A 16,108-nucleotide genomic window follows, 5' to 3' on the forward strand; every position below is an offset into this window, starting at 1 on the left:
GGCTTGGGGGAAACCTCCAGGTGGTGGTGTTTCCATATATCTGCTGCCCTTGTCCATCTGGACGGTAGTGGGTGGGTTTGGAAAGTGAGGGCAATTTTCTTTGTTATTGTCATTTTTCATTTACTTTTATAAATTTAACAAACCAGCAGTGTGCCCAAAGCAGCAGCTTGAATGGAAAGATGCTGAATGCTGGCCCAGTCTGGAGGGGCTGAATGGCCTCCCATTGGGAAAGGCCAGCAGGTGCTGCCTGCGCCGCGCATGCGCGGAGAGGGGACGTGGTGACCGGTTCGAGTCGGGCTCTCATTGGTCAGCTCGCCCAGTGACGTTGAGGTCACGTGGCCTGCTCTCCCACAATGCAGCAGTGAAGATGGCGGCGCCCAGATGCTGGCGGCGTGCGGCACAGTGAGAGGAGGGAAGACAAGCGAACTCCCGTCCTGGCCTTCCGGGGGTCTCCCGCCCCCCAGCCCCCGCCATGAAGAACAAACCCGCCCGGCACCGGACCGACAACACATTCCGGGTGAGCGGCGGAGCGCCCTGCCCGGGCTGGTCACCATGCCAACCCCCCCGGACTGGCCGGGAGCCTCCAGTAATTGAGGATCAGTCTCCAGGACAGTGCTGTGCGCGACCCTGGGGGAATATCCCCGGGACATCGCAACACAGAGCTGACCTCTAACATCAGATATCAAAATATTAAAAATAGGAGGGGAGGAAGCAGTTTGGCTGGAAATCAACCATCGCCCAGTTGGGTACCAGGCCTTTTTGTGTCCCATTTGTGTAGGATGGGATTCTCCGGCTGTCCGCGCCGGCGGGATTCTCCGGCCGTCCGCGCCGGCGGGATTCTCCAGCCGTCCGCGCCGGTGGTATTCTCCGGCCTTCTGCGCCAGTGGTATTCTCTGGCCGTCTGCGCCGGCGGTATTCTCCGGCCGTCCGTGCCGGTGGTATTCTCCGGCCTTCTGCGCCAGCGGTATTCTCCGGCCGTCTGCGCCGGCGGTATTCTCCGGCCTTCCACGCCAGCGGTATTCTCTGGCCGTCTGCGCCGGCGGTATTCTCTGGCCGTCCGCGCCGGTGGTATTCTCTGGCCGTCCGCGCCGGTGGTATTCTCTGGCCGTCCGCGCCGGTGGTATTCTCTGGCCGTCCGCGCCGGTGGTATTCTCTGGCCGTCCGCACCAGTGGTATTCTCCGGCCGTCCGCGCCGGCGGGATTCTCCGGCCGTCCGCGCCGGCGGGATTCTCCGGCCGTCCGCGCCGGCGGGGCTCTCTGGCCGTCCGTGCCGGTGGGGCTCTCTGGCCGTCCGTGCCGGCGGGGCTCTCTGGCCGTCCGTGCTGGCGGGGCTCTCCGGCCGGCTGCGCCGGCGGAGCTCTCCGGTCCTGCTGTAGACAAATTCTCCATCCACGCCGGTGGGATTCTCCAGTCCTGCTACAATGAGCAGAGATCTGGCTGAACGCCAAATTCTCCATCCGCGCTGGCGATGCAGCACGAACGTCAGAGAATTCTGGCCGCTATGTCACCAGGGTATATACGTTGGCTGACTCATGGCTGCAATATGGGTTCATGTATTTAATCACCGTTGGAAAACATGGAGACACTCCAGAATCTGGGATCAGAAAACACGTGTACAATTTGTGTTAACCTGGGGCAGAGAGAAGTTGAGCTTATCCAGAGTCTGCCCCCATTACAGAGACACCCAAGGGGAGCTTGGGGTTAACAAGCAGAAGTTGCAGCTAAGGGGACTGTTACCCCTGCAACAGACGGACATTTAGTATCTCTTTCTAAAAGAGAAATAAAGCTTTTGCTGAAGTGAATATGGGCAGACTGTTTCCTCTCAATTAGGTGATGAGAGTCATTGACTTAAAATTATCATTGACTCGGAAAGGAGCCTCAGAGATTGCTGCGCAGAATGGACTGATGCCACAAGGAGCATTTGAGGCAGAGTCTGTTGCATCTTAAATGTTTTCTGCGGGTGAAGGTATTAGGAGAGAGAACGGGGCAATAGGGTTCGATTGCTTCAGTGAAGAATTGCCAGAGACATGGTGAGCTGAATGGACTGTGGTCCTGTGTGTGGCTTCACACCCAGAATAGTTGACTGTAATTGCCAACCCTTTCCAACTTTCATGGGTGGCATGGTGATTAACACTGCTGTCTCACAGCTCCAGGGACCCGGGTTCAATTCCTGGCTTGGGTCACTGTATGTGTGGAGTCTGCACATTCTCCCCGTGTCTGCGAGGGTTTCCTCCGGGTGCTTTGGTTTCCTCCCACAGTCTGAAAGACGTGCTGGTTAGGTTGATTGACCATGCTAAATTGCCCCCTAGTGTCAGGGGGATTAGCAGGGTAAATACGTGGAGTTTTAGGGATATATAGAGCCTGGGTGGGATTGTGGTCGGTGCAGTTTCGATGGGCCGAATGGCCTCCTTCTGCACTGTCGGGATTCTATGTGGTGAACTTGTCCTGAGCCTCAGAGATTGCTGCGCAGAATGGACTGCATCGAGCATCATGTTGATTAATGTGGGAAATGCTGGCTCTTTATCAAGCTAGTGTTTGGGCACTTTCTAACAATTTGTGCTGCAAGTATAGAGGCTGTTGTTGGGAATCGGTTTTGTTTCACACCAGGGCTACAATTGCAGCAGAAATGCAGTTTGAAGCTGGACTTGGATCTGAGGTGACAGCAAATTGGAGTGAAAATCCTGAAGGAGAGTCCGGCTCTGCTTTACTTTGGAGTTTAAAAAAATTTTTTTACTCCATCCTTAAAGTTACAAAGCCAATGCTCAGAATGGACCGGGCAAACCCAAACCCATTCCTTGCTTGGTCCAGGAAACCAAATTCAAATTCCAATTAGTCCCAATTGAAGGTCCCCACAAGGAAGACAAACATGATCCAAGCTGACAAGATGAGGCATTGCATCCCATCTTGGGCTCTATCCAATGCTTGATCTTAGCCAAAAGACCGGGTTTGTTTTATGCCTTGAGGTATAATTTACATGCACTTAGTTTGAAGTCAAAACCATGAAAATTCCCTACGCTCCACCCGACCCGGGGCGGCACAGTGGTTAGCACTGCTGCCTCACAGCGCCAGGGACCCGGGTTCGATTCCCGGCTTGGGTCACTGTCTGTGTGGAGTCTGCACATTCTCCCCGTGTCTGCGTGGGTTTCCTCCCACAACCGGAAAATCGTGCTGGTTAGGGTGCATTGACCCAAACAGACGCCGGACTGTGGCGACTAGGGGAATTTCACAGTAACTTCATTGCAGTGTTAATGTAAGCCTTACTTGTGACTAATAAATAAATAAACTTTACCCGATTCCAAACTGTCAAGCAGTCCTGAAGTACCCTCTTCCCCATGGAAGGCACTCTTTATTCCCAAATGGGAGCATCCCATAATCATGGGAATGTTGCTGCCAGTTGGTGAGGTGTTGGATTTGTGTCTCTATAGATAGGTGACCTAAAAATGAACCAAAATTTATTTTGGGAAATTCCCTTATTGCAGAGAGTGATATTGAAATAGATTTGAATGTTGATTGAAGTTGCACTGGAGGATGTTGTTGACTGAACAAAAAGCAATTGCTTCATTTTATTACCCAACTGAGTCGCATAGAGGGTCCACGGTTGGCCTCGCTCTGTGTGCAGTGATTCTGGATGATGTGCTGTGTTTGAGATAAATGAGATGAACCTTTCTGTGTTTACAGTTTCTCACCTTCTCTGAACGATTGGCGAATGTGAATATCGATATAATTCACCGGATTGATAGAACTGGGAGCTATGCTGAGGTAATGACTCATGGCACAGGCCTTTTGATAACGAATACGTTTCAATTACCTCCCTCAAATATCTGGAGTAACATGAAGAGGGATTTAAAATTTCACATCAAAGATTGTTGGGCAATGTTTTCACCACAAGGGGTTATTGAGACAAAGCCTGAAACATTGGGTAAGGATTTGAAGAAGGAGACACAATGTGGAGAAAAGGGGAAATGGGAGCAGGTTTGAAACGATAGCATTGGTCTAAAAGCAAATTACTGCGGATGCTGGAATCTGAAACCAAAAGAGAAAATGCTGGAAAATCTCAGCAGGTCTGGCAGCATCTGTGAGGAGAGGAAAGAGCTTTGACGAAGGGTCATCTGGACTCGAAACGTCAGTTCTTTTCTCTCCTTACAGATGCTGCCAGACCTGCTGAGATTTTCCAGCATTTTCTCTTTGGGTTAGCATTGGTCTGATGGGCTGAGTGGTCTCCTTTATAATTGCTGTGATCTGAAGTCATTTTTAAAAACAATTGTGCTCATTGACTTGGAAAAGAGCCTTGTTTTGGTTTCCCTGCATTCCTAAAACTAAATTAACCAATGGCGCGTTGTAAAAATTAGGTGTTCTTATTTAAGGTCCTCCTGTGTAAATAAACACTCAAGCTTTTGTAACCTTCACTCCTTGGCGCACAGTGAAGTGTGAAAATCTTTGTAACTAAGAATCAGCTTGCATTTGTATCACGCTTTTTATGTTATTAGAATGTCCTGAAGCAGTTGATTGCCACATAATTGTTTTTCTAAACGCAGCCACTGTTGCAATGGAGGAAAACGTGGCAACCAACTTGCACAGCAAGATCCCACAAATCGCAATGTGATCTGATGATCGGTTGTAGTGATATTTGGCTGTAGGGTGTCTGTTGGTCAGGACATGGGAGACCTTTGCTGCTCTTCTGCAAAATAGTTCCAAGGGATCTCTTACACCTGAAAAACCAGACAGGATCTCGATTAAACATCGCATCTGAAAGTTGGCATCTATGACAGTACTGCACCTGGAGACTGCCAACCTGGATTCTGTGCTCCAATCTTGGAGTGCGACTTGAATTCTCCAAGCTTCTGACTTGGGTAAAATTGCTCCCCAACCCAGCCATGGTTGATGCTTGTGGATCTGACTTCATGTTGAGCTCCAGTGCAAATCTATAGGGAAGGAAATCTGCCGTCCTTACCCGGTCTGGCCTACATGTGACTCCAGACCCACAGCAATGTGGTTGACTCTCAAGTGCCCTCTGAAATGGAGGGCAATGAGTAATGGGCAATAAATGCTGGGTCCCGCCAGAAATGCCCACATCCTGTAAAATGGATAAATAAAAACAAATGTTTGGATCCATCGCGTCCCCAGTGATAGATTGCTTGGTTAACCCAATGGCTGTGCATTTTAACAAAAGACAGTTTCATTTAGCGACCTGTTGGCACACTGTCCAGAATGAGGTTTTATTTAAACATTTTTTTTTAACTTGGCAGCTACACAGCAAGCTGCAGTATCTATCTTATTAAATCCCAGATAAATGATAATGCCGACAAACTTGCAGTTCTGATTTGGGATTTTTCTACCATGGAGACAACAGCACTGCGCACAACTCTTTCCAAATGCTCAGATTCAGGCAGAACAGACCAGTGAGTGAGAGATATGAGTATCGGGCACAGTTACCTAGACTTGTGGGGCAGACCTACAGGACTGGTGGGCGTGCAATGTGTTTGCTCCTGCTCTGAAGTATAGTGACAGATATTGTGATTCCAGTCTTCTCTTTGTGCTTGCGAACTGAACTCTATTGCACGTGAATATAAAAGCCTGCACTTCTCATCTTAGGAGGTCGAAACCTATTTTTATGAAGGGCTGGAGAAATGGAAAGACCTGAACTGCACTGAATACTTTGGTATGGCTTGCTTCACTTACACGGTTACACCGCGAACATCTGCCTGAACCTTATTACAGTTTTCAGTGAAATATGGAAGCTGGTTTTCACTCCAGTTGGTCGGGATAATCTAGTAAACCAATCTGATGCGCTGAACTATCCGGTGTACTCCGGAGCGGATAAATTCTTGAAAATGGACGTCACGGTGGCACAGTGGTTAGCACTGCTGCCTCACAGCGCTAGGGACCCGGGTTCAATTCCAGCCTCGGGTCACTGCCTGTGTGGAGTTGGCACGTTCTCCCTATGTTTGTGTAAGGGTTTCTTCTGGGTGCTCCTGTTTCCTCCCACAGTCCAAGCGATATGCAGGTTAGGGGATTGACCGTGTTAAATTGCCCCTTAGTGTCCAAAGATGTGTAGGTTAGGTGGATTGGAAATGGTAAATGTGTATCGGAGAGTTGTTGCAGATTCAATGGGCCGAGTGGCCTCCTTCTGCACTGTAGGGATTCTGAGCCTTCGGGGGAAGAGCAGACTAACACCAGAAATAGGAGCATGGGTTGATCATGTGACCCCTTGAACCTGTCCAAATTAATGGGAGATTGCTCTTTCAAAGAGGCAGTATGGGCATCAGGGGCTGAATGGTCTCCTTAGGTCTGCTTAAACTGGTCTCCTTAGATTTACATTAAGGCCCAACATAATCACCACAGGAAAGATTAAATTCTTGCCTTGGGCTACACTAATTTGGATATCTAGGAGCAGGCTGGTAGTATAGAATCCACAGTGCAGAAGGAGGCCATTTGGCCCATCGAGCCTGCACTGACAACAATCCCACCCAGGTCCTGTCCTATCCCCATAACCCCACATATTTACCCTCCTTATCTCCCTAACATTAAGGGGCAATTTAGCTTGGCCAATCAATCTAACCCGCACATGTTTGGACTGTGGGAGGAAACCGGAGCACCCGGAGGAAACCCACGCAGACACGGGGAGAACGTGCAGTCTCCACAGAGACAGTGACCCGAGGCCGGAATTGAACCCGGTCCCTGGCGCTGTGAGGCAGCAGTGCTGCCCCTTTAGTCACACTTGAGGATTTATGTTAATCACATAAGTGTTTATGAAACTGACACAAGGTTAGATTATTCTCATTCCTGAATGCGCAACCGCTGACCTCAAATGGGGCTTTGCTTGATAAGTTTTTTTCCATTCTTGCTGACAGAGTTGCCTTGTTGTTGTTGTAACTTAATTTCCACACCAGCAAAAGCCGTTTTTAACTGCTTTTAACTATCGTTTCACAAGTCCCAGCAACCCCACGGTGCTTTATTTGAAATGAGCATCCTTAATCTTGCAGAACAAAGTGAATTAAATATTTGGCCATAGCTGGAATTACAACTTAATTTTCACAGTGAATTAAACTTTTGTATAAAGGGAGGAAAATTATCACATCTGCCATTAACGTCCCAAAGCGCTTTGCACTCAATGTCTTGCTTTGAAGAGCAGTCACTGTTTAGAAGTGGCTGTATTCGTACAGCAGTGGCGAAAGTGATTGTGTTAATTGATATTGTCTGATTGTTGGTCGGTATTGTTCCAGACTGTGGGCGAGCTCCCTATTCCTTCCCAACCAGGAGGCAGACTGGATTGCTGGCTCAGGATCCATCTGGCAGTGCAGCCCTGTGTCCTCGGCTTGTGGAGTGGGGCTTGATCCTAAAGGGACAATCCTTTTAAAACAGAGATGAGGAGGAATTTCTTCAGCCAGGGAGTGGTGAATCTGTGGAACTCTTTGCCACAGGAGGCTGTGGAGGCCAGGTCATTGAGTGTCTTTAAGACAGAGATAGATAGGTTCTTGATTAATGAGGGAATCAGGGGTTATGGGGAAAAGGCAGGAGAGTGGGGATGAGAAAAATATCAGCCACGATTGAATGGCGGAGCAGACTCGGTGGGCCGAGTGGCCTAATTCTGCTCCTATGTCTTATGGTCTCTCAGCTGAGCCAAACTGATGAAAGGCTGCGATACAGAATCAAAATCTGCACGGTTGTAACTTGCTGACTGGATTCCAATCTGTTTTTCTTTTATAGTTAAGTTTCACAAAGAGGTGTACGGAAAAACCCAGTCTTTTAATCAGCTGGTGTACCATCAGAATGCAGTGGTGGAAAGCTTGAAAAACCATCTTCAAACCAAGAACAGCCTGGCCTATCAGCCTTTGCTTGAGTAAGGATCTGAACAGATGAACTCTTCCCCACAATTCACCCACAGAAAGTGTACACAGGCACCAACCCTAGTCACGCCGGGGGCGATTCTCCCATCCAGACACGCTAATTTGGAGGGGCAGCACTGCGAGAGTCCCGGGCTGGCCAGCAAACTGCAGGCTGACAGTTCGGGACCACTGCTGGAACTATCAGACTCTGGCACGAATAGGCCCTGCCTCCCCCGAGCTTTTAATGATATTCCCGATTGTGACCTCTGCATAGCACTGAGTGCGGGAGATCCGAGTCTGAACTCCCACTGGAAAAACAATCATGATTTACACCAGTTTTCCCATGAATGCAGCACTTACAACCTTTTTGGGAGTATCGCCCCCGCTTTGTTGTTATTGTACATTTCACATAATGTTGCAGGAGGATAAGCGTGCTTTAATATCACTGTGACTAGGTGTCAAGGGTTGTTAGTGTTACTATTAAGCATGTTGGGCTGTTTTTGCTATGATAGGTATCTATAATTGTACAGTGGTGGTGTGATAATTGGTATCCACTATTTGTATATTACAGCCTGGTGGTACAGCTAGCCAGAGATCTGCAGACGGATTTCTATCCTCACTTCAGAGACTTCTTCATAATTATAACCTCCCTACTGAACACACAGGACACAGAGCTGTTGGAATGGGCCTTCACCTGCCTCTCCTACCTGTACAAATACCTCTGGAGACTTATGGTGAAGGACATAACGGACATTTACAGGTGTGTATTTATTTTCTTTTATCATGTGTCTTCTCTTCAGGCTATTAAGTGCCCTCCCTTTTCCCACCCTGTTGTACTGTAATGAGCAGTTCCTTGGAAGTTTTAGCAATAAACTACAAGCAGACGATAAAACTGTAATCAGTCAAAGTCAGACAAGGCGCAGCAGAAGAAAAAGTAAGACTGAAGAGAAAAGATGAGATTAACCGGGAGCTACAACAAATCGAAAATGAGGTAAAGGTGTTTGATCCTAATCTAAGTGAGAAGCGGCCCAGCTCGATCAAAGTTAAACAAAAAGAAGCACCATGGAAAAGGCGGAAATAACTAGGAAATCTATTAGTAAGACACATGACAACATTCACCAGGATGCGGTGAAGGAACTAGAGTTATAAAGTAAAGTTTATTTATTAGTCATAAGTAAGACTTACATTAACACTGCAATGAAGTTACTGTGAAATTCCCCTAGTCGCCACACTCTGGTGCCTGTTCGGGTCAATGCACCCTAACCAGCACGTCTTTCAAACTGTGGGAGGAAACCGGAGCACCCGAAGGGAATCCACGCAGACATGGGGAGAACGTGCAGACTCCACACAGACAGTGATCTGAGGCCGGAATCGAACTCAGGTCCCTGGCGCTGTGAGGCAGCAGTGCTAACTACTGTGCCACCGTGCCACCCGCCAGAGCAGAAAGATGTGAATAAAAGATTAAAAAAGAGTTGAGAGAAAAAGCATAAGCAGAACTCGGCAACAGGAGTCGTAGCATGGAACTCGAGAAGAGCCAGGATTTCCCATGAAATGGATGCTATTAGTTCCATGTTGGGTGAGAGAACTGCTAGTCTCGGAATGAAACACATCAAAGATTTGATCCATGGATGCATGTATACAACATCCTGCATCATCTGCAAGAGTCACTGCACTGTTGCAGCAGAGCTATCATTCATCAAAGCCATATTGGGAATCCTGCAGAGATCCAGTTGAATGATTGCGCTACCAGTCGTGTGGAATGCACAAATGAGCTGGAGAAATTGTCATTCTGCAGAGAGGCAGAAACTGTCCGGTATTTGAGGGTGCTGAAGAGGACACAGCAATGGACAAACCCAAAGAGAGAAGAACACAACTGTTGGAATAAGTTAGCAACTCGAGAGAATTGTCCAGTAAATATAAAAAGAAAAAGGAAGAAATGTTGAAGGTAGAAGTAGAGTTTGATGCAACTTCGACAAAAGGAACGTGGCAGTTGTCTGAAAACGTGCAAAGCAATGAGAAGGGAGAGATATTATCAAATTTTGTTTGGAGAAAATGATGGATTCACCTTGGAAGAAACTCAGAAATGGAAAAACTGAATGGATTGCACAAGCAGATTCCTGGAATAAAGAACTACTCGGGTCCAAGCGGAAGAATAGTTGATACAGAAGATTATAGAATCGTAGAATCCTACAGTGCAGAAGGAGGCCATTCGGTCTATCAAGTCTGCACCAACCACAATCCCACCCAGGCCCTATTCCCATAACCCCATGCATTTACCCTAGCTAGTCCCCCTGACCACTAGGGCCAATTTAGCACGGCCAATCCACCTAACCCGCACAATTTTGGACTTTGGGAGGAAACTGGGGCACCTAGAGGAAATCCACGCAGACACAGGGAGAACGTGCAAACTCCACACAGACAGTGACCCAAGCCGGGAATCGAACCTGGATCCCTGGAGAGTTGGTATTGACTCGATGGGTCAAATGGCCTCCTCCTGCACTGCAGGGATTCGATGATTCAAAGAACATTCTGCAGCCAATGAAATAGTTGGTAAAGTATTTGTTTGTAATATTGGGAAACAGGTTGGGCAGTTTCCCCACACAAGGTCCCATCAATAACATTGAAGTAAGAGCCACATCATCCATTTCGGGTGATTGGTTAAGGGGGAAGATGTTTTGTGTGACACCATGTCTGGTACCATTGCTTTGAACTTATTGTAGTTAATATACTTTCCCTGTTTGTTTTTAGCTTGTACAGTTCACTTTTGGGCCACAAGAAGGAACACATCAGATGTTTTGCAGCTGAAAGTTTTGCTTTCTTGATGAGAAAGGTGAGTTTATTTTCATATTATTCTTCATTCCTGGGACCGGCGTTGTGGCTTCAGCTGCCGGGGCTCTGGCTGTTAACTGTATATCGATAGGAAGTTAATGAGATTCAGTGCTGTGTGTGTGTGAACATGTATCTATAAAATATAGATAAATGAACGGAGGAACACAGTGTGTCTATGTAACTAAAAACTTGTACGTGAATAAAGTCCAACGTTTTATCTTTAACCATCTGCCTATCTGAGTTCTGAACTTCCTCAACCTCCTCCCTCTTACAATCTACCTTTCTGACTGAGCTTTTGGTAGCCTGTGCTAATATAACCTGTGTTGCTCAGTGTCAGTGCTGGCCTGCTCGCACTCCTGTGAAGCACCTCAGGTAATATGGGGAGGCGATAGCCGAGTGGTATTATCGTTAGATTATTAATCCACAAATTCAGATAATGTTCCGGAGATCCGGGTTCGAATCCCGCCACTTCAGATGGTGGAATTTCAATTCAATAAAAGATATCTGGAATTAAAAATCTACTGATGACCATGAAACCATTGTTGGAAAAACGCATCTGGTTCACTACTGTCCTTTAGGGAAGGAAATCTGCCACCCTTGCCCGGTCTGGCCTACATGTGACTCCAGAGCCACAGCAATGTGGTTGACTCTCAACTGCCCTCGCGCAAATAAGGATGGGCAATAAATGCTGGCCAGCCAGCGACGCCCATATCCCATGAATGAATAACAAAAAACGTTGCTATGTTAAAGTTGTTTTGTAAACGCAACTTGCTGTAAGTTGCGTTCTTATCCCATTGAAGAAAGTGCAGTGGGATTTATTTTCCGCGTTTATTCTATTGGAACTGTATTGACGCAGGTCTTTGTTCCTTCACACACCAGTTCAAAATTCCTCCTTGTGTATGTGCAGGCTCCTGACCACAACGCCCTTTTCAACTTCATGTTCGCTGACTTGGAGGAGCACCCTGAGAAGGCAGAGGGTGTGGGACAGCTGCTTTTTGATGTCTGCAGAGGAGTCCAAAATACCTTCCACTCGTGCGCAGCCAAGGTAACATTCAAGTTATTCCAGGATGTCACTTGCAAGACCTTGTTTATTACCTATCCTTGGTGTTGCTTTCAGGCCATTGGGACTCCACCGCTGAGGGGTTAGCAGGGCACTGTTGGCAAGGCTTGGCTGAGTGACCTGAGATGTGAAATCAATCCTAAGCCAGGTGGTGAAATATGGAACTATACGGCAATCCATTTCTTGATAGCTGGTTTATTTACAGAAGGCGACATTACATATATCTGCCTCCTGCCCACTAACACCCAGTATCCTACAAGTCTTCCTTTCTACACTTTTAGAAATACAAATAAACAAATTTGTCGTGTCGGGCAGCAGGGTGGCGCAGTGGTTAGCACTGCTGCCTCACAGCACCGGGGACCCGGGTTCGATTCCCGGCTTGGGTCACTGTCTGTGTGGAGTTTGCACGTTCTCCCCATGTCTGCGTGGGTTTCCTCCGGGTGCTCCGGTTTCCTCCCACAGTCCGAAAGATGTGCGGGTTAGGTGGATTGGCTGTGTTAAATTGCCCCTTAGTGTTAAGGGGACTAGCTAGGGTAAATGCATGGGGTTATGGGGATAGGGGCTGGGTGGGATTGTGGTCAGTGCAGACTCGATGGGCCGAATGGCCTCCTTCTGCACTGTAGGATTGTATGAAATGAACCAATTGAAGATAGGCCACTTAAACTAGCATCGTAGGAAGCTTTGCATCCATCTTCTACAGTTTGTCACTGGCGTGTCAGCTCTGTGCTTCAAGCCTGGAGTGGGATTTGAAACTGGAATCCTGTGATTCAGAGGTAACTGTTGTGCCCACTGAGCCAGTAAGTCTTTCTTTATACTAATTAATTAAAGCACCACTCCTTAAAGAGGCACTTTAACAAAAAAAACCCCAAAATTTAAAGGCAACTTATTAAAATATAATTTTTGGGGAGGATTAACTTGCAGTTTTATTATTTTACAGAAGAGAAAATAATCTGTCACTGAGATTTGTAAAGATTTGTTTTCTGTTTTGCAGGTTATCCCTGTTGTCTTAAAGAAACTGGGACCTATCACAGAGACCGACAGTGTGCTGCCATGGGATACCATCAGGAAAGCCATTAGCCACATGGCCAAGTGTTGTGCAGCCTACATTGATGAGGAACACATTGATGTCATCTGGAGCTGTTTACGAGTGAGTTCATCGAAAGGTGCCAGGGAACCTCCAGTGACATTGCTCATGACAGCTCACCTGCTGCGTTGCTTAATGAGGACAGCAAAGAGCCAAGGGGTTTATAGGCTTAAATTATGAGACAGGTGTCGTAGAATAGGTATATGTTCATTTGAGTAAAGGTGATGAAGGGGTGATCTGATTGAGGTGGTTAAGATGATTAAAAGAATTGATTGGATAGATAGTTCTTATGTTAGTGGGTAGTCCAGAACAAAGGGGCAGAAGCTTAAAATTTTAGCCAGGCTTTTCAGAGGGTGATGTTTGGAAGTATTTCTTTCTACTGAGGGTATTGGGAATCTAGGACACTCTTCACCCAAAAAACTGGAGTCAGTTGAAAATTCTTAAAACCAACATGGATAGATTTCTGTTGAGCAGGGGTGTTTGGGGTTACGGAACCAGGTTGGATAAATGAAGTTAGGATAGAGATTGTCCGTGATCTAATAGGCGAAGCAGGGTCAAGTTGCTGAAAGGCATTCCCTGCTCTGTTCCTTAAGTTTATTTATTAGTGTCACAAGTAGGCTTACATTAGCACTGCAATGAAATTACTGTGAAAATCCCCTAGTCGCCACACTCCGGCACCTGTTCGGGTACATTGAGGGAGAATTTACCATGGCCACTGCACCTCACCAGCATGTCTTTCAGACTGAGAGGGGAAACCGGAGCAGCCGGAGGAAACCCACGCAGACACGGGGAGAACGTGCAGACTCCGCACAGACAGTGACCCAAGCTGGGAATCGAACCCGGGTCCCTGGCGCTATGAGGCAGTGCTACTCACTGTGCCACCATGCCGCCCTCAATGAATGTTCCAGATTTTTGAATTAAATTTAAATTCCACCAGCTGCCGTGGTGGGATTTGAACTCGAGTTGCCCGGAGCATTAATTAGCCTGGGCCTCTGGATTCTAGTCCATTGACTTTATCACCATGCCACCATCTTCCCTGCTGTTTAGTGAGAAGGATCTCGAGCCATTGATCGTGCTGTCTTAGAACTAGTAAGTTATAAAAAAAATATGCAGGACCACGAGCCACTGGCTGGTCCTGCTTTTATAATAACCGTCTTTTGTAAAAAAAAAAAAATAGGGTGACCAGATTTACTAGGATGCTACCGGGACTTGCTGATTTGAGTTATAAGGAGAGGCTGGATAGACTGGAATTTTTTTCTCTGGAGCGTAGGAGGCTGAGGGGTGATCTTATAGAGGTCTATAAAATAATGAGGGGCATAGATCAGCTAGTCAACATCTTTTCCCAAAGGTAGGGGAGTCTAAAACTAGAGGACATAGGTTTAAGGTGAGAGGGGAGAGATACAAAAGGGTCCAAAGGGGCAATTCTTTCACACAGAGGGTGGTGAGTGTCTGGAACAAGCTGCCAGAGGTAGTAGTAGAGGCGGGTACAATTTTGTCTTTTAAAAGGCATTTAGACAGTTACATGGGTACGATGGGTATAGAAGGATATGGGCCAAATGTAGGCAATTGGGACTAGCTTAGGGGTTTAAAAAAAAAGGCGGCATGGACAAGTTGGGCTGAAGGGCCTGTTTCCATGCTGTAAACCTCTAAGTACTGTGATTTGGAATAAGTTTCTGTCTCGCATGTGACTGGTGAATGGAGCTGAAGAAACCAGGATAATTGGAGGGATACATTATGTTTTGTGTGACTGCCCATTGTAAAACATATTCTGCAATTAAAAACTGAACAATTGCCTTTGATAGAGATGCACCCTGGGCCTACGTGACAAATTAACCTGTGACGACAGACAAGAAGGCTTTGAGCAAGTCCAGCGTTTACTGCAGATATACCTGGTGCTGTTGGAGAGTGCGCATGGGTCAAAGGTTACCCATCCTGAGGAGATCTGTGAGGTGAGGCTCGTAATCATGGAATCATTGACTTTTACAGCAGACAGGGTGGTCATTTGGCCCGTTGTGCCTGTACCGGCTGCTTGAAAGAACTCTCCGATTTAGCCCCGTATCGAAGCTATTGCCCATTAACTCTATAGATTCCTCTTCAAGGACATATCCAGTTACCACTTGGAAATTACTGTGGAATCTATTTCTGGCACCCTTTTGGGCAGTGTGATGCAGATCATTACAACAAATATTCCTCCTTATTTCATTGCTTTGCTAATTATTTTAAACCTGTGACTTCTGGTTACTGACCCATTCGCCAGTGAAAACAGTTCCTCCCTACTTGCTCACTTGAAGACCCTCATTGTGAATATCACCATTAAATCTCCTCAAAACTTCCTCCATCTGCTCTGAGGAGAATAATAAAGTTTTTTTAAAGTTTATTTATTATTATCACAAGTAGGTTTACATTAACACTGCAATGAAGTTACTGTGAAAATCCCCTAGTCACCACAGTCCGGTGCCTGTTCGGGTACACTGAGGGAGAATTTAGCACGGCCAATTCACCTAGCCAGCACGTCTTTCGGACTGTGGGAGGAAACCGGGGCACCCGGAGAAAAGCCCACGCAGACACGGGGAGAATGTGCAAACTCTGCACAGACAGTCACCCAAGTCAGGAATTCCACTATTCTAGTCTGGAAGGAAAATTGGTGAAGGAGAAAACGGAAGCCTAATTTTGACACTTTTATTAACACAGGAACATAATGCATGGGAATATCGGAGTTGGCCATTCAGCCCTTCGAGCCTGGTCCACCTTCAATATGATCATGGCTGATCATCCACTTCAATGCCTTTTCCTTTCCCCAGATCACCTAATGTCATTGGTATTTAGAAATCTATCAATCGCTGCTTTAAACAGTGTCTTAAGTGGCTTTCCCCTTATTTTGAAATTGTGCCCCCTGGTTCTAGACTTCCCAACCAGGGGAAACATCTTACCCACATCTACCCTGTCTATTCTTTTTAGTATTTTCTAGGTTTCAATGAGATCACCTCCCATTCTTCAAAACTCTAGAGAATACAGGCCCAGTTTACCCAATCTATCTTCATGAACAGAGTGGGAATGGAGGGATACAAAAGAATGGTCTAGTTTGGACCAGAGAGCGGCACGGGCTTGGAGGGCCGAAGGGCCTGTTCCTGTGCTGTATTGTTCTTTGTTCTAGACAGTCCCACCAACCCCACAACAAGTCTGGTGAACCTTTGTTGCACTCCCTCTGTGGCAATAATATCATTTCTGAGGTAAGGGGACAAAACTGCACAAGTGCTCCAGGTGCGGTCTAACTAAGGTTCTGCACAATTGAAGCAGTACTCTGCTGCT

General features: G+C 46.8%; 1 protein-coding gene across 1 annotated transcript in view; it reads left to right on the plus strand.

Moving 5' to 3' along the window:
• Window positions 1-367: 367 nt before the first annotated feature.
• Window positions 368-16,108, plus strand: part of utp20 (UTP20 small subunit processome component) — a 120,594-nt gene continuing 104,853 nt past the window's right edge. Inside the window, exons 1-9 of the mRNA XM_078221075.1 lie at window positions 368-517; window positions 3,679-3,759; window positions 5,593-5,659; window positions 7,708-7,840; window positions 8,398-8,586; window positions 10,575-10,656; window positions 11,563-11,700; window positions 12,707-12,862; window positions 14,602-14,748. Of these exons, the coding sequence (XP_078077201.1) occupies window positions 473-517; window positions 3,679-3,759; window positions 5,593-5,659; window positions 7,708-7,840; window positions 8,398-8,586; window positions 10,575-10,656; window positions 11,563-11,700; window positions 12,707-12,862; window positions 14,602-14,748 (1,038 nt within the window). The 5' untranslated portion in view covers window positions 368-472. The remainder of the gene's footprint in view (window positions 518-3,678; window positions 3,760-5,592; window positions 5,660-7,707; window positions 7,841-8,397; window positions 8,587-10,574; window positions 10,657-11,562; window positions 11,701-12,706; window positions 12,863-14,601; window positions 14,749-16,108) is intronic.

Source organism: Mustelus asterias, chromosome 9 (genome assembly GCF_964213995.1).
Source record: "Mustelus asterias chromosome 9, sMusAst1.hap1.1, whole genome shotgun sequence".
NCBI lineage: Eukaryota > Metazoa > Chordata > Chondrichthyes > Carcharhiniformes > Triakidae > Mustelus > Mustelus asterias.